The sequence below is a fragment of the Mauremys mutica genome, chromosome 6, assembly GCF_020497125.1.
Source record: "Mauremys mutica isolate MM-2020 ecotype Southern chromosome 6, ASM2049712v1, whole genome shotgun sequence".
NCBI classification, from domain to species: Eukaryota; Metazoa; Chordata; order Testudines; family Geoemydidae; genus Mauremys; species Mauremys mutica.
This window is the reverse complement of record NC_059077.1, coordinates 45605904-45630770: the sequence shown is the minus strand read 5'-3', so window position 1 is coordinate 45630770 and position 24867 is coordinate 45605904. Positions and strand designations below refer to the sequence as shown.

The 24867-nt window shown below is 42.6% G+C and overlaps 1 protein-coding gene across 1 annotated transcript; it reads left to right on the top strand.

Moving 5' to 3' along the window:
- Positions 1-295: 295 nt before the first annotated feature.
- Positions 296-24730, top strand: HEXB (hexosaminidase subunit beta). Its single transcript, XM_045020792.1, has 14 exons — positions 296-647; positions 1075-1226; positions 2642-2707; positions 3452-3498; positions 3798-3908; positions 7358-7459; positions 10949-11078; positions 14892-15072; positions 16350-16436; positions 17153-17225; positions 18416-18590; positions 19345-19435; positions 20244-20348; positions 24464-24730. Exons 1-14 carry the CDS (start codon positions 352-354, stop codon positions 24525-24527), a joined length of 1680 nt encoding a protein of 559 aa, XP_044876727.1. The 5' UTR covers positions 296-351; the 3' UTR covers positions 24528-24730.
- The last annotated feature ends 137 nt before the right edge of the window (positions 24731-24867 follow it).

The following is a 24867-nucleotide window of genomic DNA, read 5'->3' as shown; positions in this document are numbered from 1 at the left end:
AGGGGGATTTAGTCACATGGCGTGTTGGGGTTCTCAGGGACTGGCTTGTTTTGAAATGGGATTAGCTGGATTTTTGGCTGATTGTGAAAGTCGGAGTCTTATCTACCCCTTGAAAGTTAGCAACCGTGGCCGCCGCAGGCCCCTGGAGCAGCGGGACGGAGCTGCCAGGCCAGAGCTAGGGAAGGAGCCAGCGCCCTGGCCTTGGCCCCAGCGTCTCCACGGGGCGGAGCCGGGCCGCCAGCACCGCCGGCAGCCAGTCCAGAGGGAGCCAGGCTCCTCCTCGCTGTCTCGTGACAAGTCGGAGGCGGAGCTCGGGGCTCGTTTGACCCGGTCCCGCCCGGGCGGCTCACGATGCAGGGACAGCGCCGAGCCATGGAGCCAGCCCGGCTGTTCCTGGGGCTCCTGTGCGCCTCCGCGGCGCTGGCCGCCTCCAGCCTCCACCAGCGCCCCCCGCAGCCCGAGTCCCTGCTGGAGGAGCAGGAGCCGGAGCTGGGCGAGTCCCCCTTCGGCTCCCTGTGGCCTCTGCCCCGCTCGCTCCGCATCCTCCCGGGCCAGCTCCGGCTAGCCCCGGCCCGCTTCCAGCTGGTGCACGGCCCGAACTCCACGGCGGGGCCCGGCTGCGCCCTCCTGCAGGACGCCTTCCGCAGGTGAGGGGCCCGGCCGGCTGGCGGCCATGGGGCTCGGTCTGCGCCCAGCATGGCCCGGCTGGGGTCGCGCTCCTGCAGCTCACCGTTGTTGTGGGGAGAAAAGCAGAGCGACTTATGGGCTGGGCAGATAAACCTGCCAGCGGCCAAAGGGCCGCTGAAAGCGACTTCCTTCCTCCTGGGTGCAAGCAAAGCACCACGGAGGGGAGGGAGAGCTGCACTTCAAACCTCTCCGGACTGTCTGTCTCTCCTGATTGTTTTTATAGGGTAGCTGCTAATTGGGGGTGGGAATTAGCCTGAAAATTCTGTGTCCTGGTTCCTTGTACAAAATTTCCCCAGCTCCATTGCACTGGTCCTGGGCACCGAGGGTGGGATGGAGAGGCCACTAATCACTTCAGAGCTTCCTTCTCTGGCTTTGCTTCTTGTGCAGGTATTACGAGTACATCTTTGGTTATTCCAAATGGCAAAATCAGGGTCAAAGAACACTTCCTGCTGGAACAGAATTACTTCAGCTTCAAGTCATAATTGGTTCCAAAGACTCCGAGTGTGACAATTATCCCAACATCATGTCGAATGAGGCTTGTGAGTATCTGATCTGGTATGAACTATGTCTAACTGAGGGGAGGAAGGAAAAGTCCATTTGAATCATACACTTCAGCTTTCTGTAGGTCAGCTTTTTTCCTTCATCAGCTATAAGAGCCATTCAGAATTTCCTCACTAGCACTTATTTTCCAAGCACACAAATGTAATAGTCAGCAGCATATTTAAAGGTTTATTACAAATGGAACTAACAATGGGCTCACTCAAGCTGTAAAAAGACCTTGAAAACCTCTCACGATTGTAGCAGCCTGACACTGATTGCTGCTTTTATAGCTCTGATGAATTTTTTTACTTATCTTACTAGTTAAGTTGGTCAGTGACTTCTTCAGTTTACATTCCAGGTAAATAGGTTAAATGGTGGAACTCTTAGACCTTGTCTACGCTTGCCCACGCTTGTGGCAGCGCATAGGGTACACGTAGCTATGTGCTGCAGTGAAAGGCAGGTTGTGTCCATGGTCACTGTGAAATGCTCTGGCAGTGGGGAAAAGCACTGACAGCTGGAGCCTTTCCTTGCTGCTCCCATTGCCAGGGCCTTTTATCCCTTCTACAGTCTTTTACTATGGTGGGGAAAGGCTCCAGCAGTATGGAGACAGTAGGATGTTACCCTGCTAAAAATAGCAGCATAGACATGGGAGGCGCTGCTTTGATCCAGAGAGAGCTGTGAAGGGTATATACCCTAGGGTTCAGATGTGTGGGGGACACTGCTCACCTAAGCAGTGCCTCACTGTCTACCCTGTTGTTTACACCTTTGCTAGCTGGGTGTACAGTGTCTGTATTGTACATGCTGCCCAAGTGTAGCTCTGCCACTAATAATAATTGCTATAGATCCTGTGGTAACTAACACTTCCCCATTTCTAATTCTGCAGAACAAGATTTAGAAATATTCAAGACTTTAAACATCTGTTCAAATTCTGGAAGGTGGGGGAGGGATGGTTTTACATCTTCTTACTTACAGATTTACTTCCTTCTTGAAATAACTACATATGCAGTAGCAGTAACCTTTCTTAGCATAAACACTGCAGTGTTTAAATCTCAAGAAATATAGGAAGTATTTACTGCAATAACTTTCTTATTGCAACATTGTACATCTACTTACTTTCCTTCCATTGGGTGAAACTTGTTTTTTTCAGTAACAAAATGAATTTTCATTATTAATAAATATATTAGTGCATGTGCAAAAGGACATACATGAATGCAAAGTTGTAACAGTACAACTCCACCACTTAAAAGCAGTGGAAGTCAGAGTTAAAAGTTGTTATAAGAAAAGATTAGGATTTGTAGAGTCTTTTTCTAGCGTTATGCCAGTTAAAGTCATTATTATATTTTGTTTAAAGTTAACTAATCCCTATTTTATCTTGTTGAGACAATAACTTGTATTTTGTCCATTTCCATCAAAGATCAGTTAAGTGTAACAGAACCTGTGGCAGTACTGAGGGCAGAAAAGGTCTGGGGTGCATTAAGAGGTAAGTTGACATTTTATATGCTGCTCTCTAAGGGTTTTACTACTGTAGAGGGAAGTATTTTGTTCCTGTTTGTATAATTAAAGCAAATACATCGCAAGAAAACCATAGAACTACGAAAAGCATACTCTGAATTTTATTTAGTAAATGAATGTCTTTGACTGAAAACACCTATCAAGATTTTATTGTGCTGTTTAAGGTTCTGTTTTCCTATAACTTGTGGAAGAAGGATGTTGTCCAAATCCTTCTTAAACTTGAAACTGAAAACGAGCGTTCACATTGAATCTGGAATTTCTTCCATTGTGTAACTTTTCTCTGCTAATATTTGAAAATAGAATTGGAGTTGTCAGTATCTTGGAATTTTCTGGCTCATAAACACAAGCTTATTGAAATCCTCCTGTATTACTCTGGAGGGCTGTATGTGTGAGGGTTTCCATTCCTTTACAAGGTTAATTTGGTGCAGTGGAGCAGTGTTAGTATATTTAAACTTAATATACATAGAATAGTGGAGAGACATTTACCTTATGTTCAGGATTAGTAGTTTCCTCTTCCCAATTACTGAACTAAAGTTGGGTCTTGGAGGGAACTGAGATGCAGTATACGGTGGAGAAGAGAACATATCTCAAAGGATGCCTGAAACATGCTTCTTAGCTATGTAAACTACAATAACTGGTGATGGTCCCATGTTTTAGTGATGTAAGTATTTGGATTGTTCTCCACAAACCTCAATCTCTTTGATTCTTCTAGGTTTGGAAACCTTCAGCCAGTTGGTCTATGAAGATGACTATGGGAGTGTGAGTATAGCTATTAACTAAAAACACATTCTTGGTAGCAATAGAACCACATGCTACTAGTGCTAAGAGACACTACCACAGATCTTCTAGACTAGAGGCTGCATTGATGATCCTCCCCATGATGTCTTGTCTTCCTAAATGGTCCCCTGAAGCTAGTTAATATAGACTTCTCGATGTTTGGTTAACTTTAAAGGTATTATCTATGTGAGCTATATTTCTGTACACTGCACTGTAGCTGAACTTTGACAATCTGTTATAGAATAACATCTTTTTAATTCTCCAAATCCTGTTTGTAATAGTTCCTTATCAATGAATCAGAAATCACTGACTACCCAAGATTTGCTCACAGAGGAATCTTACTGGATACATCAAGACACTTTCTACCCCTCAAAAGTATTCTTACAAACCTGGTAAGTTGGCATTTTGTAGTAACCAGTGGTTTTTCCTCAAAGGTCTGCTCAGGTCTTCTTATATACCTTATCTTCACAAATTCAGTAAATCTGTCACTGTAAAACAATAACTTTATACAATAATCATAGGTGGCTAATTGTTAAGAAAGCAGTTAATGCTGGAAACCTGGAGACAGTAACAAATGCCTATTTCAGTTGCTAGGCAACTTAGAATTGCCTAGAAGTGTCTAAAACTATGTTGGTCTAGTTTCCTCTCTGTCTGGACATACAGCAGGCTTTAACTTGTAAATTTCAATGTAAAAAGAAACTGATGGGGTGGATAGACTGATGAAAATGCTCTAGATTTACAACAGAGGGACTAACATCACTTGGCACAAATATGCTTCATAACTTTATTTAAATACAAATGGTTACAGTAACGGACCAGAAAACTGAAATGTCTGGGGGAGCGTAACTTGTTCACTATCTACATGCATACAAAGGTAAAGGCACATTCCAAAACAACTATTTAAAAAATGAGAAGCAGCAGCAAAAGTTCTCTCTTACCATGTAGTAGTATCAAACAAGCTGAATTTCCCCAGTAGTAGATGGGATAATGTATGGCCCTTAACTGTTTAAGGGAGTGGGCAAATGAGCCCTTATTGAATTAATATTTTTAATTTAGACCCTCTCTTCAGGGCTATGGGAATAGAGCTATTGGAGGGGCAGTGTGGTTTAGTGGCTTGAATATGTGGACTTCAAACAGGGAAATCTGGGTTCTATTATATACTGATTTATTGCAAGACCCTGAACAAATTACAATCTCTCTTCCTCCACTTCTTCCAACTGAAAGGGAAGATACTTGCTCCTCTTTGTGAAGCATTCCTGAGATTTTAGTGAGTTTCTTCTGTCCACGTCTTTCCTGCTCTGCTACTCCCATCCTGGTTGCTTCTTTTATCCCCATACAAAGAAGAGGACAGCTGCTATAGGAGAAGCCCCTGAAGTCCTGGCCTCAGGTCCCCCTCTTTTGAGGAGTTGATTGATAGCCCTTACTTCCTAATCAAACAGGAAGTGACCTCTGCATCTACATCATGATCCTACAAAGAGGAAATTGGCCATGAGTTGAGGTGGGGAAAGAGATGAAAAAGACCATAAACTTTTAAAAATATTTAAAGTGGTTCACAAATGAAATGGGATTAAGGTGTAAAACCACATTTTAAGTGACTTAATTACTGTTTTAAGTAATAGTGACAGGTAGCTTTCCTTCTGATTGTACTTTATAAAGTGTGACCCACTTCAATGTAGTTGTTTTAACACATTCAACAAGGGTTTTAATTAAAGTTAATCTTGATGCACTAACATCCTGGATCCTTCAGCTGATCTTGTAATTTGATTTGCAAATACGACTTCTTCACAGTATTCAGAGAGCCATGGGGGCACAGCATTGAAGTTCATGGTTTCTGGCCTCCTAAAAACATTTTTCTCCCATCAAGCTGTCTTTTCTAACCACTAACTGCACAACTGAGGAATGATGTGGATGCTCTTGACAACCTAGCTTTTACAGATTGGGTGGTGTGTCTTTCTCTCCAGCCTATTATATAGAGGCTGTGTCTACATGGCTCCACTACTTGGACTGTGGGGATATGAACTGCTGTATTCATTAAAGTGCTACACTGTCACTCCCCTGCGTGGATGCTGTAGGCACAAACTAAAAGGTGCCTAGTATGCGCCTGCAGTGTCCAATGGGAGAGTTAGTGTTGCACTTTAATGCATACTGCAGTTCACGCTCCCATAGTCCAAATGGTAGAGCAATGTAGACAAATTTTAAGATTACTAGACTTTTTTCACTCTGACCTAACCTGAAGTTGAGCCTACGCTTTGAAGGTAATGCATTTAAAGGAACAGCAGTGATGTTAAACCTATCTTGAAGATTTCAGGTTCACTGCTTCAAACGGATCAACGTTGTAGTGGAAAGGAGTATATTTGCCAATAACTATGCTATAGCACATGCAACACTGGGTTATATGGTTTCCCTCCTTTCCCTCCACACTCTTTCTACCTGGTTTACTTGGTAGAGGAAATATGTACCAGGGGTCATGTAGAGAAGCCTTTGAATATGAGAATATATAACTTCCTCAATTCCTTATTGCCTTTTTTTGTTTTTTTAAGACAGAATCGTGTGCTTAAAGTCTTTTTCACTATTTACTGCAGTTTACCTGTAACAACTCTGATGCATTTAGATCTAAGTCAGCTGGTATGTCGACTCAGTGTGCGTTTGACCTCTAAAATACTTATTTTTAGGATTCTGTTTGTGTCCAGCAAACCAGGTGTTTGTACAGTCAGTAATTTATAGACTCATGCTGCATAGTCTTCAGCATTTCCAGTGAAAATAATACTTGTTGCTCTTTTCTCTGAAAGGGCTGACATCTTAACATTCTAAGATAGTTAGCCAAATGTAAGTTGACTGTCCTAGGATTTACGTTATTCTTAAAGCTTACCCACATATTTCTTGCTTTCCTAATATTTTTCTAAATGCACTAAGTTTATGGCTCTAATATCTTCTTGCTTTTTATGTCCTTTCTACTTGCTTTAAAACATGCAGAACTTTCCTCTTATCTGTCTAGCTAAACTTCTGTTTGAATTCAATACTAATCTTCCAGTAATGAATTACAGACAATTACCAATTAAGTTAAAATACTTGCTCTATCATTAATAAGGTGGATATCATTAATACATTTGGAGAGACTACAAATGGTGTAGGTCTTAACTTGGCTTGAGCCAGAACCTGAAAAAGAGATGGCAACTTTTTTTCTATAATCCCCAAAGTGGGGAGTCCCATATATCACATCTAGTCTTAGTACTACAACTCCATATGGAGAACCTGTATTAATGTGGGAAATCTCAGTTGTATCCATTTCCCAGTATTGCTGCCAAATTAACTGTAAACTAAGGGAGAATACCAACCCTGATGAGGAAACAATAGACTAAAATTCAGTCGGATGCAAAATAAAGTAGAGACGTAAAAACCTGTAGACTGTAGAATCCCTTGGCACACTTTTTGCATCTAAACACATGGTATTTGGGGAGAAGTGGTGGTGATATAATGCTGTCTGACTATAGCACGGCATGGAGAATTTGCAGGATTTGGTGTGAAATTCAAACTCTTCAGTTTCTTAATTTGACAGCTGCTCTCCTATGAGCCAGTCAGCTAGAATCAGGTTGACTACCTGCAATGGATGGCTAGAGAGAGGATCAATAGGTAAAACACCTAAAAGCAGATACAAAATGCATTTAGGGTTCAAGAATATGTGTGGCAGTGGAGGAGGTGAGGACACTTTGCAATGCTCCATAGGCACTACAGGATACTGCAGCCGAACCTAGAGCAGGGCCAGAAGTAGCACCCTTCTAACAGGGATGCAGTGCAGGTGAAGCACTGAACTAAAATGTTAATCTTGCATTGTTCGTTACAGGATGCCATGGCTTTTAATAAGTTTAACGTTCTCCACTGGCACATAGTAGATGATCATTCATTCCCTTACCAGAGCGCCACTTTCCCTGCGTTGAGTGGCAAGGTGAGTCAAAAACATGAGTGTAATATTTGAATTTCTTGGCATGAAATACCTAAATATTTTATTGTAGAGGATCTGTTGCATTTTGAAGTTCAACCCAGACCAGTGAGACGCTGCATTTTTGCTTGACCAATAACCCTGAGTGCCTCAAAACGCTCTGCTGCTGTAGCTCCCTGTTCAGACTCTTTCAGCCATCAACAAGGATGCACTGAGTGTCCGTGTGTTAAGCAGCCCTAGTTCAGCAACTCCGACTCCAGCAGCCTTCTTGTTACACCACTGCCACACTCCGGTCTCCACCAGCCTCGGTTATTACTAGCCAAATGACCCCCAGCACACCTGAATTTCCCCCAAACCATCTGCCCTGAAATGTCCAGCCCCCTTGTGGATCATACAGAGCAGTAATAAGTGAGGCTATGTTTTAGTCATGGGTATTTTTAGTAAAAGTCATGGACAGGTCACGGGCAGTACACAAAAATTCATGGCCTGTGACCTCTCTATCCATTACTTGTACTATATACCCCTAACTAAAACTTGGGGGGGGGGGGTGCTGTGGGTGCTCTGGGGTGGCCTGGGACCCCTGCTGATGCAGGGGGTAGGGAAGGTTGGCAGGGCTGGCAGGCTCCACACAGCTTCTGGGAAGCGGCTGGCATGTCCCTGCAGTTCCTACAGGGAGGGAAGGCCAAAGGGGCTCCGCGCGCTGCCCCTGTCACTAGCACCAGCTCCGCAGCTCCCATTGGCAGGCAGGGGCAACCCAAACAACCCCCTGAGGTAAGTGGCGCACCCCATCTCCCAGCCCTCTTCCACACCCAAACTACTGCTGCTGCTGGGAGGCGGGGGCGCGGTAGCCCAAGACTGCCCCAGAAGTGGCTGCTGCAAAAGTCACAGAATCCGTGACCTCCGTGATAGGCACACAGCCTTAGTTATAGGTCTGTTGCTCCTTTACAAAAACAAAAGCCCAGCAGCTTGTTGCTTTAACTGGAGTTAACAGTAACTTAAATTCAAATGCAGCCCTGGGATGGGTTGGACTAAAGTAAAACAAGTTTATTAACAGAAAGAAAGAGGTTTTAAGTGAGATCAAGTATAAGGGATAAAGACAGAAATGGTTACAAACAAATAAAAGGGCAAACATGCATTTTAAAGTCTGAATCTTAATCTAGCAAGATACAGTCTTTGTTCAAGATGGTTTTCTCTCATCCACGGTCGTCTTTCCAATTTTTTGCTGGCTGGCCTGGCCAGGACCCATCACAGAAATCAAATCACTTGGTTTCTTTGACTGAAAGTGAAGGGTAACTTAGGGGTTCGCTCCCCCTCTCTTTATAGTTCAGTGAGCCTCTGAAATCTATTCTTTTGAAGGGTACAAATGGGATTAGTTCATGCTGATTAAAGAAGCCATGAGGTCTGGAAAATAAGGCTCCGTGTTGGTTCCTCCGCTACTGTGCAAATTCTCTTCCTGCTGCAGCCTCTCATACAAATGAATAGTCCATTGAACTTGGGCCCCACCTGGTTTGGGATGTGAGCCACCTTCTTTTGTCTACGAACAGACCTGCTTATCACCTTTACCTAGGCCCAGCTGTCTGTCTTAAACATGTTCTAGTAACATAATATAAAGGGAATTCATAACTTAACCTTACATGTGAACACACAGGCATTTTACAACAATATTAATAACCAGCGTGGTGGTAGTTTTCATGTGATACCTTCCAAGGCATATTTTGTACAAATATTATTGCATTAGTGTGTAAAGTGTGAGTACAGGAGTGCCTAGGGTCACAGCATGTGAACAGTATAAGTGGTACATCTAGCTTCTCAACTGGCCTTGAAAAGAGATTTTGTTTGTTTTTTGTCAGTGTTACCTTAAGTTCGGCAGGCATCTGCAGCACCACAGGCATAGCCCAGTAAATGAAGGTGGTCTTGCACCATACACAGTTTTCACCTAGTTTCTGGAAGATAAGCATAAGCCTTGCCAGTCATGCATAATTTGCATATGCCAGTGACTTCTCTGCAGTCTTCTATGATCCAACAAGCAGAGCCACTAGTGAGATCTCGTACTGATTAATGTTCCAAAATATACTACAGAATATTCATAGCATACTATGAAAGTCTTAAATGACACTCGTTAGTATACATCATTATGCTGGTTAGTCACTAATTCACAGTGGGTCACCTTATCAGTAGTGAGGTTCTGCTCTATGCACTACAACACAAAAATTTGGCCAAATTTTAAATTTTGTTGGATTACTCCGTTATTGGAATTCCATCCTATTGAGCCTAAGCACGACAAATATATCTCTTCATATCAAAAATCCAATGGCTTTCGGGTAGAGGTTTGAAGAACTTATTTAAAATCAAGGTGGGGATTCCATATGGTGCACTTGGGTCAATGACAGTCTGTCCTGCCTCTTTCCAACCTGCAGGCTGTGGGAGGGAGAGCATTTTGCCTTAATGACTAGTTGCATTTTTTTCAATGCCTGTTTCTGCAGTTGAGTCACCATTTGGCTAGAACTCTGAGGCTTAAGTTCCTGTTTGATAGCCACGAAGGGTTATGTTGTTGTCCGTTGAGAATTCACTTTGTGACTAGCATGTGCTACACCGAGTCAATAACTGGGAGAGGCTCCTGTCACTTTCAAGCTGCAGCTGGGGGGACAGTACAGTGCTCAAACTCAGCACCATAAAATGGACACTGGGGTTTCAAATCAGGCAGCAGATAAAAACTGACAACCAGAGACCTAGTAACTTCAAACTGACTCCACCTCTCAACTCAATCAGCCTTTTCCATTAATTTGGTCTTTTGCGTGGCCAGCCAAAGGGCCCATAATGTTTCAGAACCAGTAATGCTGGTATGATCAGGTGGATGTGGGGAGAAGTCTAATAAACAATGACTTTGTACTTTGTCAACCCCATGACTCTTAGGCCTGGTCTACACTAAGAAGGGGGGTCGAACTAGGGTACGCAAATTCAGCTACGTGAATAGTGTAGCTGAATTCGAAATACCCTAGTTCGATCTCCTCACCCGTCCAGACGCGGCGGGGTCGAACTCCGCGGCTCCCCCGTCGACTCCGCCACCGCCGTTTGCAGTGGTGGAGTACCGGAGTCGACCGCAGCGCTTCCGGAGTTCGAACTATCGCGTCTAGATCAGATACGATAGTTCGAACTCACCGCGTCGACCCGGAAGGTAAGTGTAAACCTACCCTTAGAGGAACTAGCTTGTTCAATCAGACTTTTTTGTCACTGGAAATTTCCTTTATTAAGCAAGATCTAGGACAGAATAAATTTCTCCAAGTGCAGATCATTCATTCTTGTTGGATAAAAATGCAGTTCTCCCAGGGCTGGGCTGCCAGATTTATTGGACCATAATTATCCCTGGTGTAATTACACATTTGTGACTTGCTTTCGATCTGAACTGAAGGGGTTCCAGAATTTCAATACCATTTTTTTTTTGCAAGTTCCTTGTATATTTCATAAACATTCTCTTTAAATGTGAACATTTCACAGGGCTCTTATTCCTATGATCACATCTATACTCCGACTGATGTTCGTCTGGTGATTGACTATGCTCGGTTAAGAGGTATTAGGGTTATCCCAGAGTTTGATAGCCCGGGACATACACAATCTTGGGGGAAAGGTAAGATCCATGTCTCTCTAACAAGGTTACAAAGGTTAATGCTTGTAATAAAATGAGGCACAGAGTAATGTGACTATATGAATTACTACCCATGCTTAAAGCACATTATGAAGATTTTGAAACTCTTTTCAGTGAGAGGTAGAAGAATGATAAAAGCCCTGAGATGGATTCAGTGAAGATCATTCCCTTTGTTTGAAAAACAGTGACATTGGAAGCAATTGAAATAATATGTTAGGTACATGCTGAGCTTTCATTTCCTTGCAGTGTGGATATGCACAAGTGTGGGCATAGGAAAGCACATAAATGCAGCTGTATTTATTTCATTATCTGAGTGTGTTAGAATTTTCAGGACTCATCATGACATGTTCTAGTCCAATTGCTGTTAGAATGATGGAGATAAGAAGCTGATTCAGCTTGTGGAATGCAATTACAGTGAGGAGTGGAGTCTCACTTTGTTGTTTTGAACTTCTTATTAAGGCAGAGTTACAATGAAATGTTAACCTAATACATCATATATTACTTATTTGGGATCAGGTTAATATTTAAAGAACTTGACTAAAGATTCTAGCTTACTTGCTGGGGAGCCTTCCTCCTCTGACTGCATTAAAAAGGGTGACCACATTTCTAAATACCTGTCCCCTTTTTGCCACTTCTGTTGGGTATGTATTTGGTGTGAAAGCTTTTCCTTTACAAGGACAGTCTGTTTTACCATACCACAGTTCTATAGGAGAAGTCACATTTTTCCAATAACACAATATTCTACCAAAGCATAGATGACAGTGACATAGGTCACTTGCAGAAGTTGGGGGTGGCAAACACCAGAGTAACACTGTAAAATAAGATATCAAAACCAATACTGTACAGGGCATTGAGATTATCTAGAATTGTTGGAGGAGGCCATACCACTTGCTGTTCCCCTAGTGTCTATTTTGTATAGGTTTTTTGTACTGCAATCATCACCAGAGCATCTGAACACCTTCCCGTAGTGCATTAAACAACGTGACTACGCATCTGTCATGTGTTGTTTATTCTCTTATCCTCTCCCCAGAGGGAAAGGTGGGTGGAAGGAGAAGTGTCTTGTTTGGTGGGTGGTTGTGAGGTGTGGTGTTTGTTTAAATATACCTGCTGAGTGTCTGTTTGTTTGATCAATTGTGATCAGATTTGCAGATGACCATACAGTTCTGGAGAAGTGACAGAAGGCCAGAACCAAACTGTAAAGTAACATAGTGATTTAAAAACGGTGGGTGTCCAGGCAAAAAGAAGAAAGTTGGTATAAAAATCCTACAGTCAGGGAGAAGAAATAGGGAGGGTACAAAATAGATATAATGAAATAGCCATTGCTTTTTACCTTGTCTTAATATTGACATTTTCCACATAACTTTGCATTGGTTTCTGCAAGGAAGGTGTTCTTAGGACAGGTAGGTGACAAGGAGACCTCTCCTAAATTAGTGTACAATATTAATTTTCACAACTCGTATCCTAGTTTAGTTCATGTAAGCTGATCCTTCTTGACTTGGTGACTCAGGAGGTGGCAGTCCTGCAAAATGTTTGCTCTCCTTTTCTCTCTTTCCCTAGTTGCTCAGTAGAGGTGTTTTCCTGTGCGTTGTATTGGCATGTATGTAGACTTTCAGAGTAGCAAAGTTAGTTACTAGTGGGATGGGTCCGGAAGGCATGGGGAGCTTTTTTTCCTATATTGAATTTTTAGAGCTGCAAAGAAAAGTGTGGATGGGAACCTGTGATCTGAAATCAGCTTTCTAAGATGTCCTCTTGAAAACCCACCATTGCCTTTGCTTCCTTCCTAGACTCATTGTGGCACTTCCCATCCATAGAGCCCTGCGCAGATACAAAAACATGTATCCACATCCAATCCGCGATCCTCAAAAATTGTCATATCTGCGGACTTGCGGGGCTCTAAACAGCTCCACAGGTCACTGCACAGCAGGGACACAAGGCTGTGTCAAGCCCCCAACTGCCCCCAACTTCTCCCCAGAGACGTCCTGCCTGCTCCACCTCCTTCCCTGCTGCAGGCAGGGAGGCTACAATTCTGGGACCTTCTATGCAATGCTGCCCTCCCCGTGAGGGGGCGTGGACATGCCTGCGCAGTTGCAGTGGCTCTAATGCATGCAGCCATTGCCGCCTGCTTGTTTAAAGAACAGCCTCACCTTCAAAATAGCACTGGGCTCACTCCCTTCTGGGAGTTGTAGTTTACCTCCTCCCTCTGAGCAAGCTAGGGATTATAACTCCCAGAATGCCCAGCACGCTGCTGCGTGATTCAGAGAGCTGAGCTGGAGCCTGCTGGCTGTGTGACAGCCACTCTGTTCCAGTGACTGTGTGCTGCAGAGCCCTATACAGATACAAAATTTGTATCCACAAATGGTCTGAAGCGGACGTGGATACAAAGCGGATTTGCAGAGCTCTAATCTTCCAGGGATGCATCAGAATCCAGTTTCCCAGATGGTAGCATGGTCTGTAAATATTTTAGGCATTAAACTGGGCATCAGTAAGTCCTGAGTTCTCATCCTGACCCAAACTCCTTCTGTGGTCTTGGGCAAGTCATTTAACACTCTTCTTCTTCTTTTGCTGATTATATAAAGTAGGAATAATACTTAAACCAGTCTTGAGAGCGCTAATGTTTGTAAAAAGAACAGGAGTACTTGTGGCATCTTACAGACTAACAAATTTATTTCAGCATGAGCTTTTGTGAGCTACAGCTCACTTCTTCAGATGCATAGAATGGAACACACAGACAGGAGATATTTATACATACAGGCGTTCTGTTATTTTCTTTGTTGGGCCACTAACCATCACCTACAGCCCCCAACTAAAACCTCTCCAGCGCATCATCAAAGATCTACAACCTATCCTTAAAGATGATCCCTCACTCTCACAGATCTTGGGAGACAGGCGAGTCCTCGCTTATAGACAGTCTCCCAACCTGAAGCAAATACTCACCAGCAACTGCACACCATACAACATAAACACTAACCCAGGAACCTATCCTTGCAACAAAGCCCGATGCCAGCTCTGTCCACATATCTATTCAACTGACACCCTCATAGGACCTAATCACATCAGCCACGCCATCAGGGGCTCGTTCACCTGCACATCTACCAACGTGATATATGCCATCATGTGCCAGCAATGCCCCTCTGCCATGTACATTGGCCAAACCGGACAGTCTCTACACAAAAGAATAAATGGACACAAATCTGACATCAGGAATCATAACATTCAAAAACCAGTGGGAGAACACTTCAACCTCTCTAAGCACTCAGTGACAGACTTGAAGGTGGCAATTTTGCAACAAAAAAACTTCAAAAACAGACTCCAAAGAGAGACTGCTGAACTTGAATTAATATGCAAATTAGATACAATTAACTCAGGCCTAAACAGAGACTGGGAATGGTTGGGTCATTACACTAATTGAATCTATTTCCCTATGTTAAGTTCTCCTCACACCTTCTATGGGTCATCTTAATTATCACTTCAAAAGTTTTTTTCTCCTGCTGATGATAGCTCATCTCAATTGATTAGACTCTTCCTGTTGGTATGGATACTTCCACCTTTTCGTGTTCTCTGTATGTATAAATATCTCCTGTCTGTGTGTTCCATTCTATGCATCCGAAGAAGTGAGCTGTAGCTCATGAAAGCTCATGCTGAAATAAATTTGTTAGTCTCTAAGGTGCCACAAGTACTCCTGTTCTTTTTGCGGATACAGACTAACACGGCTGCTACTCTGAATGTTTGTAAAGCATTTTGTCTAATACACAGAACTACTAGTTCTTTTATCCTCTTAATTGCTTCTTTTATTAGGTCAAAAAGACCTTCTCACACCATGTTTCAATGGAGAGCACCGGAGTGGTTCTTATGGACCTGTAAACCCCATTTTGAATACAACTTATCATTTCATGACTGACCTCTTCAAAGAAATTAGCGGTGTATTTCCTGATGCCTACATCCACTTGGGAGGAGATGAAGTGGATTTCACTTGTTGGTATGAGGTGACAGTTCAAAGCATAGAGGCTGGTGCATCTATAATCTACCTAATGTCAGCAATTACGGCATTCAGTTCAGTGATGCATATGGAAAGTAATGCGGCTTTTCCTGGTTGATGTAAGGGTGAGGCCTCATGATTTGAGGTTTCTTCTAATCATAGCTATGTAACAAGATGCATTATAGGGAGAAGTGCTTGCAACTTCTAGGAAGTGAAGAGACTAGAGTGGGGCTAATTCTATTTAGCATGGATGGTTGTTTTGATTAAAACATTCAAAGTAACATTAAAGTTGAAAGATGCCTTTGTAAAACTAATAGGTTAAAAGGGAGCTACAGCCTTGCAGAAAAGTGGTATATGAAATAACTCATCTAATCCAAAAAATTGAAATCTTAATGCATTATAAAAACTGAAAAGCAGCCTCTTCTTAAATAAATGGACTTTTTTCTTTAAAAACCTGCCTTTCCTCCACCTGCCCAACTGGGTTTAAAAGGACAATAGTACCGATAGTGCAAACTAACAGCATGCCGCTGTTTAAGTTACTTTAAATGGCAGTGAGCACTGAATATTTTGGGGAGTCTGTAAGTAGGAGGAGTGACTGTTGATACAGAAATTAGGTTCTGAAACCTGCCTTACAGGCATGGTTCCAGTGGAACTATGTTGAAATCAAACTGTCTGAAATGTTTCAATTTTGACAAATTGGCAAATTCCACTGAAATTTTTTCAACGGGCTTTACTAGAGTCTTCCTAGAATTGGGGAAATGGAGTAGGGAAAGTTCTGAAAAGAAATTAGTTATCCAAGACTGTACTAGTAATTTAACACTTCATACATATTTTAAAATATCAACTTGATCAATTTATGCCTAACCTAGAAAAGATTTAGATTTATCTACCTACCTGCTGCTCCACCCTGTTCCTTGGCACCTCCCAGCCAGACTGCCTTGGAGAAGGAGACCCCAGGGCTTCTGGACAGCCTGCCAGATGAATTGCCCCAGAGCTGGGAATCCATTCCTTTCAGAGAATTTTGGTTTTGTTCTGATTTGGAACAAAACTCAAAGTTCAAGTTTTGAATTACTAAAGTTCTCTGTGAAAGGCAATTGCTTTTCTCTGGGTTGTGACATTTAAGTTTTGCCTCATCTCATGCACTTACTGCTACCGATATCCCTTTATAACACATAGCAAGCGGTCTTGTGCTAAGTAAAACTTACATTACTGGAAACTGGGTTTGGGAATCTTTGTAAGGAATCAGAATAACACTGCTAATATTTTCCAATTTTAAGGAAATCTAACCCTGATGTGACAGAGTTTATGAAGCAGCAAGGATTTGGCATTGACTATGCTAAACTGGAATCTTACTATATTCAGAAGTAAGTTGTTTTTCACTCTCGCCAGCATATTTAATAAAGCTTTCTTCCCCGTCCTTTACCCCATCCTCAAATTCTATCAGCCCTAAAAACACCTAGTTTGTTAGAGTGCATGTGTGATGGAGTGGAGGGAGGCTGAATTACGAGAACACCCATATTTTTCCTTTTCAGACATGGAGTATGAAACTTACAACTTTGTGGTGTGGTGCAGCATTAACATTCAGGTGCTTGCATGCTAGTGATAAGCATGCTCTAAATACATATATAAGATGTGTCTTGTCATTCAAATGTCTTAACCAGAGTTGACTATTTAAAATTTTGGTAGAAGGACCCAGGTGTAACCTTTGTCTCCCTCAACATTTTTGAGCTAACTTGTTCCCTTTTTTTTCTTAACTAAAACCACACCCCTTTGTAGCAGTGAATCTCTGGCTAGAGTCACCAGTTTGCATTAATGCTCATGAATTTCCTGACCATATGGCCACTTCCCTTTCATCTGATTCTTAGAACTGGTGTCTTGTGTAAGGTGGATGGGTGAAGGACAAGAAATGCAAAGATCAGGCTTTCTCTTAGGCCTTCCACAACACTGCACAGTGGGCTGAGAACCTGTTTCAGCATAAACATCACACAGGCTCAGTATTTCTGCAGTAAAATGAGGTGATTGACAGTAACAGGTCTTAATTCTTAACTATAATCCTATTTTTTTTATTTTAAAATTCTAGAATCTTGGATATTGTTTCCTCAGCTAACAAAGGATACATAGTCTGGCAGGAGGTGTTTGATAAAGGAGTAAAGGTAAGATCTGACAAATGGACAAATCACTTAACAGCACAGGACTGCAGTAGGCTTGCAAAAATGCCTTGGTTAAACAAGTCTCTGATCCTGCAAAGGTTTAGGCATGTGAGTAGTTTGCTGACACCAATGGGATTGGAAAGGTGCTGAAACTTTACAGAATTGGAGCCTAACTTGATTCATAGACTTTAAGATCAGAAAGGACCATCATAATCATGTCGTCTGACCTCCCGCACATGGCAGGTCACAGAACCTCACCCACCCACTCCTGTAATAGACCCCTAACCGCTGGCTGAGTTACTGAAGTCCTCAAATTACAACTTAAAGACTTCAAGTTACACAGAATCTACCATTTACGCTAGTATAACCTGCAGGTGACTTATGCCCCATGCTGCTGAGGAAGGTGAAAAACTCCCAGGTTCTCTGCCAATGTGATCCAGTGAAAATTCCTTCCTGACTCCAAATATAGAGATCAGTTAGACCCTGACCTTTCAGCCAGACACCTGAGAGAGAATTCTCTATGGTAACTCGGAGCTCTTCCCATCTAGTGTCTCATCACCAGCCACTGGACAGACTTGCTACATGCCGTTGTAGGCAGTTTCATCAGACCATCCCCTCCATAAACTTATCATGCTCAGCTTGAAGCCAGTTAGGATTTTTGCCCCCACTGCTCCCCAGAGTTAAAATGCTAGGAACTTTACCAAGCTTCTTTCTACTGCACTTGATTTGAAACTGATAGTCCTAATGACTTCAGAACTTCTTGACATGGGTGGGAAAGTCCATAGAGTAATCTGTTTGTCCTGGGCTCGGTGATCTATAATTTTGTACTCTGAAACTACATTGGAATAGTTCTGATATCTGAACTAGGAGTTAAAGTTTACTGATAAGCTGCTTTTTATTTCATCCAGAGCAACCCTAAGGCATTTACTTTTAAAAGAGATTATAACAAAATGAAATCTGGAACATATATTTTAAAAAAATCATTGATATACCAAGTCCAAGAACTTAATTTTAGAGAATACTCTCATTTCTTTAGAAAAAATACAGAATGGAAATCTGCCATCTTTGAAATACTGGTTTTACTAAAACAAACCCTTTGTTTGGAACTAGACTCAGGTGTTCAATGATGAAACTAATTGCAAAATCATGTGTAGCCATTTACTTACGTTAGTGTGTTTTTCTTATTTTTCTAGATAAAACCTGACACAATAGTTGAAGTGTGGATAGGGAGTTTGTATACCGCAGAACTAAGCCGTGTAACAGGAGCTGGGTTCACCACTATTCTGGCAGCCCCCTGGTACCTAGACTATATTAGTTACGGACAGGACTGGAAGAAATACTACAGCGTTGAGCCACTCAACTTCCCTGGTTTGTTAAACTGCATTTAAATTACTCATTTCTATTTGGATAACTACTTGTATGTGGCTTTTCTGTGTGCACTTTGATTTGTGGCTTAGGCTCTGAAGGCTGCGGGGGGGAGGTGTCCAGGTGCCTCTTTTTCTAGGTCACTAATACAATATAAAAATATAATAATAATAGGAGATATACCAAACTCCTAGAACTGGAAGGGACCTTGAAAGGTCATTGAGTCCAGCCCCCTGCCTTCACTAGGCAGGACCAATTTTTTGCCCCAGATCCCTCAGTGGCCCCCTCAAGGATTGAACTCACAACCCTGGGTTTAGCAGGCCAATGCTCAAACCACTGAACTATCCCCCGATCAATACAAAAGTCATCATAAGAGAACCACAATGCCCAAATAATTAGTTTTTTTTTAAAAGGTAACTGCTTTTCATAGTTGTTGCAGTCTCCATATCCATATGCTTAACTTCCTACACTTTTTATGTGATCATAAATACCTACTGGTACTTAAGTGCACTTCAAGAAACAAAAGTTACTGAAGCCATATTGAATCATTAACTAACATGTAAGACTTCATTTAGTTCATGCTAAGCTTGTGATCCTACCCTAGACTGTGTTAAACTTCTAATGTCTACGATATGCTTAAAATGTGCACATTAGGTTTTTTGAAATCTACATTCAGCTATCAAAGGTGAAGGTTATGGCAGCTGCCTGTCAACTGCATTTAGCATGGAAATTAACCATTTTTGTGGTTTGAATACAGGGTGTGAAAAGCAGAAAAAGCTGGTGATAGGTGGAGAAGCCTGCCTTTGGGGAGAATTTGTGGATGCAACTAACCTCACACCAAGATTATGGTATAGAACTTCTTGATCACTTTCAGATTTTTTGGAAAATGTTAACCGTTATGGGATTGAATTAATCCCATAATCTATTTAGAATTTAAAACCAGAAGGGAGCATTATCTCTTCGTCTGATTTACATATCACAGGCCATTACATTACATTTCACTGTTGCCCAATAATTTTTGCTCAACACAGTATTTGTCCTCAGACTAAATTGTTGTGTGCCACAGGCAGAGTAAGAGAGACTGAGGTGCCATTAATCCCAGGGATGGATTAGGTGAGATGCCCGGCTGATCCTAGCAGGTGATCCATGCTGCAGAGGTAGTGAAAATCCCCCAAGTCCCTGCCAGTCTGACCTGGGAGAAAATTCCTTCTTGCTTCAGATGTGGCAATCAGTTTGACCATAAGCATGTGGACAGGACTCACCAGCTAAGCATTAAAGAAAAGGAGGATTCTCTGTATCACCTCAGAGCACTGACTCACTCTCTCAGATGTCCTGTCTCCAACTGTGGCCAGTCCCTGATACTTGAGAGGAAGGGTAAAAAACCCAGCCTCCATCTAGCCAATTGTGCATCAGAGAAAAAAATGCATCTTAATCTCTACAGATGCTTCAGCATGAGATTTGATTAATCATGGTCAGTGCAGACCTGCAAGTGTTATGAGGATGTTGAGGGCACTGCAGTGCTTTGTAGCATTGTTTGTTGCTAATATTGGTCAGTGGTAAAAAACTGTTTCCTCTGGGGTCAAGCCCCACTATTAAATTCATTCTATTCTGGGATATAGAATAAATTCTTAGACTGAATTGAATCTCTTTCTACAGGCCTCGAGCCAGTGCTGTTGGGGAGAGGCTCTGGAGCAGTGAAAATGTAACTAACATACAGGATGCCTATAACAGACTGGTGAAGCATCGTTGTCGTATGCTCAGGTAAGATAGCAGGAGTTAGAGTAACCCTCAGCTCCAGGATTCATTAGTGGTACCTCTGCATAGTCACACTTGTCAAATGCACTGAGTTTCCTGAGCTTTCTAGAAAAGTCATACCTATTGGGTCTGTACAAACACTCCTTCAGGCTACCAAACACTCAGCCGAGGTCATGGGGCTAAAGAGAGAGCTCCCTGCTCTGAGGGTTCTAATTCAGGACAAGTGTGTCTTGACAATGTCCAGACATTTTTCCTCTGAAAAGAATGCTAAGTCCAACATAGACCTGCTGAAAGATGATCAGTAGCTGCCTTATTTATCTACAAATCTAGGGATTGAAATACACTGCACATTATTTCCAGGTATTTCTAAACCTTTTTATGGCTGATTCAGACTCTTACTTACCTATTGAGGGACAGAAACAACTAGTACCTGCTGCTTATGATATGCAGCCACCACAGCCAATACCTAGCATAAAACTACAGTAGATTATCCAAATGGCAAGATTTAGAAATGATTGTCTCCACCGCAACAGTCCAGGTCCTTTCAGTAAGCTGGCCTGACTGCTGAAAGAATACCATTTTTTAAAAAAGGGGAAAAGCCCCAACTAATCTCTCTGAGAGAAGACAGGGATAACAGAAGCTACAGCCCGCAGCTGGAACTTGATACCAGAAAGAGTCTCTTCTGGACAAGTAGTGCCATACATTAGGCCCAGTCTAAATGCACTGTTGCACTAGCTTAACCTGAAATTAATTTAAAAACACTTAACCTCATGCAAACCCTTGTGTAGACACTTATTTGAACACTCATTTAAACAAATCAAGTTGAAGGGTTAGAGAAGGGTTTCCACCAGGTTAACTAAATGTTTTTAAAGAGCTTTTAGTTAAATGATGGCCTTAATGCCTTTCTTCCGAAGATCTATGGTGCCGCTCATTAATAATGAATCCCACCTTTGCTCTGAGCAGGGTCTTGTAAGAGAGACTGAAGATAAGGGATGAGGGAGAAATGAACTGTATATTCAAACTGGATTATCTTCAGCATAGCATGGCCATAGATTGACCATTTCTCTTTACAACACACACACACACACACACACACTAGGACAGGGATGGGCAAAATTTTTGGCCTGATGGCCACATCTGGGTGGGGAAATGGCATGCAGGGCCATGAATGTCAGGCTGGGGCAGGTGTGTGGGAGCAGGCTCAGGGCAGAGGATGGGTGCGGGGTGTACGAGGAGGCTGGGCTGCAGGAGGGGTTCGGGCTCTAGCCTGGCACCACTTACCTGGAGCGAGTCCGGGGTGGCAGCAGCACACATCTGAGTCAGGGCAAACTACAGGAAGCAGCCAGCATCATGGCCCTGAGGAAGCTGGGGCAGAGGGCTCCGTGTACCTCTCCCCACAGCTCCCATTGGCCATGGTTCCCTGTTCCTGGCCAATGGGAGCTTTGGGGGAGGTACCCATAGGCAAGGGAAGCTCATAGAGCCCTCTGTCCCCCCACCCCAGGGGTCGCAGGGATGTGGTGCTGACTGCTTCCGGGAGTGGCGTAGGGCCCATGGCACCACAGGGGTGGCAATATCATGGGCTGGATCCAAAGCACTGAGGGGCTGGATCCAGCCCACGGGCTGCAGTTTGCCCATCCCTGTTCTAGGAGATAACAAATGCAACAAGAAACTGGAGTTTGGAGAAACTTGTCATTTTTTAAGGCTGGGTGGATAAGGACAGAAACTTACCTGAACTTATATTTTTCTAATGTATCACCTGTTGGCATAGATGAAACTTCTGCGGAAGTGTCATAGATGAAGTGAACTTCATTCTCTTGCTGGGTTGTGTCAACAGTAGCAATTGTGCATTAGATTCTACCTCCTTTTCCAGACCTATGTGGATTTTACTGGCATACAAATCCTCACCTTGAGAGATCTTATTTTAGACAAAGCCACTTGTCAACAGCAGGACTAGTGAAGAGTGAGATGCCTCCTTTTGGGTTATATTTTGATCCCAGCATTTCTCGTACCCGAATCCAAACCCCAGCCCCTGCCTGCTGGGGATGAACCAACTGTGAACACAAAGGAAAAACTACCACTATCCTTTCCCCGTTCCAAAAAACTCATCATCTTGAAAAGGAAGTGTGTGTGGAAGATCAAAGTTCTTGTGTGTAGCCCTAAGTTACACACTGCCTATGAGAGGTGGGACCTGCTGAAACTTTCCTTTCTTGAGGTAGATTAGATTTAGGGACCCAAACTAGGTGAGGATAGTCTAGTTTTTTAGGACCTAAGCACTTAAGTAGACTAACCTATCCTTCCAGCAGTGTCTTTGCATCTAAGAGGTTCAAACAAAAACTCCCAAAAGGCAGTGTCTGTGAGCCTGTTCACCCTGTTGCAATAAGGAGTTGTGGACTGAAGCTGCCCTTCTGTGGTTCTTGAGATGTCTTTGCTAATGCATCACTTCTGGGCTACTCTAGCTGTCTGTGTAGGGGTGGGTGGGGGGAAAACGGAAAAGCTTTCCAGGCCTTGAGGGAAGGTGCCATACTTGCAGCTAGCCTGAGAATGGAACCGAGGTGGCAAGGGCTTACCTAGTTTCTTATAACCTTGTGCTGAATCTTCTCCTCACAGACTGCTTTTACAGAGCATGCCTGAAGCTCAGAGCCAGGTGGTGCATCCCACAATGGGGATTATGCAGAGGTTACTCAGAACTATTTCTCCATGTAAATGATCTAAACAAATTTAAACTCTACCACTAACCGTCATGCTGAGATGGCACAGTGCTGGAGGGAGGAGGACGTGACAATTCCTAATAGTAAAGATACCATTGTAAATGCTCTTAACCAGGGATTTAATTGAGGCAGTTTCTAGGTATTTACTGTTACTGCACTTTCTGGGTGGCTGCATTACCATCTGACTCTTCAGTTAAAAAGAAAAAGCTGTAGCCCTTATTCAGAACGTGACCTGGTGTAGTGCTGAGGCTGGAGCAAGCCAGTATCTTGAAGGCACTCAGTGCCCTACCCACCTCAAACAAAAGGAAAAACTCCATACCAAGGCCCCTGTTACTGCTAGTGCAGTGGTGATAGAGGGTAATGGTGACTGTTCAGAGCCACAGCTGTAACTCCCTCTGTAGGAAAACACAAGCCCAGCTGCTACTGCTGTAGTCAATGGGGCTGTAGGATTGGCAGCAGAATAGTTAAACCCACATTCCACACAGAGTTGGGAGATAAGAGCCATGCCTTTTATCTAGAAGATGTCAGTGCAGAATGAATTAAACCTGCCATAGAGGTGTTCAATATTTGATTGATGTATTGACTACCCCATTCCTTTCACTGTAGCTTTGAAGCTTAATTTAGATGCCAAAATTAAATACTGAACCATTTATCATTTTAGCAGAGATTATAAATGCTACCACTTCCCATCCCCAAACTTTAACCCATACTGCACCCACATCTTATTTGCACAAGATTAACTACCACAAAGTTTCTACATAAAGCATTATGTGGAAGTCAAGGATCTACAGCAACATCAAGTCTGATTTTAAAGACCTTAGTAATTCCTGCACAGGCTGCTGCCCCAAAAACTAGAATAGCTTTAAAAGACTGAAGAGGAATTGAGTGGGAGTCGAATGAACCTGACAGACATTAATGCTATACTGCAACAGGGTCTTGTTCACCAGACTGTCAGCTGTACTACAATCTGGCCAAAAGTAAAATAATTAAAGCTGCATGTAAAGGCAAAATGTGGTCTGTTTTCATGATTCTCCTGCATGCTGCTTGTTTTCAAATGGCAGCAAGGCTATGCTGAAGCTCTTCCAACAGTATGGAGAACCCCGTCCTAAGATTTTGTATTCATTCTAAGTTAGGCATTTGAGACCATTTTCTAATATGCCAGTATCTCTAATTAGACCACACATAGTAGCATACTTTATAATCTAAGTGTGACTTTTAAAGCTCAGAATGGGGCCATCTTTTCATCCCCTCAGTAAGTCATCCATTATTTTATTGCCTTAACTGACAAGTTCTCATACTAATCAGGCCTAATTTGCTCTGTAAGCAAAGCTAGCACTGTCTCATCTTACTATTTGTACTGCTAGTTCCTTTTATATAAGTGTGCACGGTATAAAACAAGTTTTCTTTTAACAGACGTGGAATAGCAGCTGAACCGCTGTATGTTGGGTATTGTGATCATGAATACAGAGGCCAGTAACTGCTGCAGCAACATTTTACCGAATTATCTGAAGTGTCTTTGTGGGAAGTGAATCTACACACTCAGCACCTGAAATTTGCACTGAAAAAACAAATCCTGAGATGCTGGAAGTTAGTTATGTACATTTCTGGCAGAAATCATAGATATTTTAAAACTTTAGCAATTGATACTAATGCAATAAATTACAATAGATGTACAGAGAATCAAGGACTCATCTACTGAAACCTCACACACAGTTAGTGTGTGTATGTAGCAGGTTTTATTCCTATTGAACATGTATAATTCCAAATGGCAGCTACCACTACCTGACCTAGATATGGGTGTCCATATAGCTATCTAT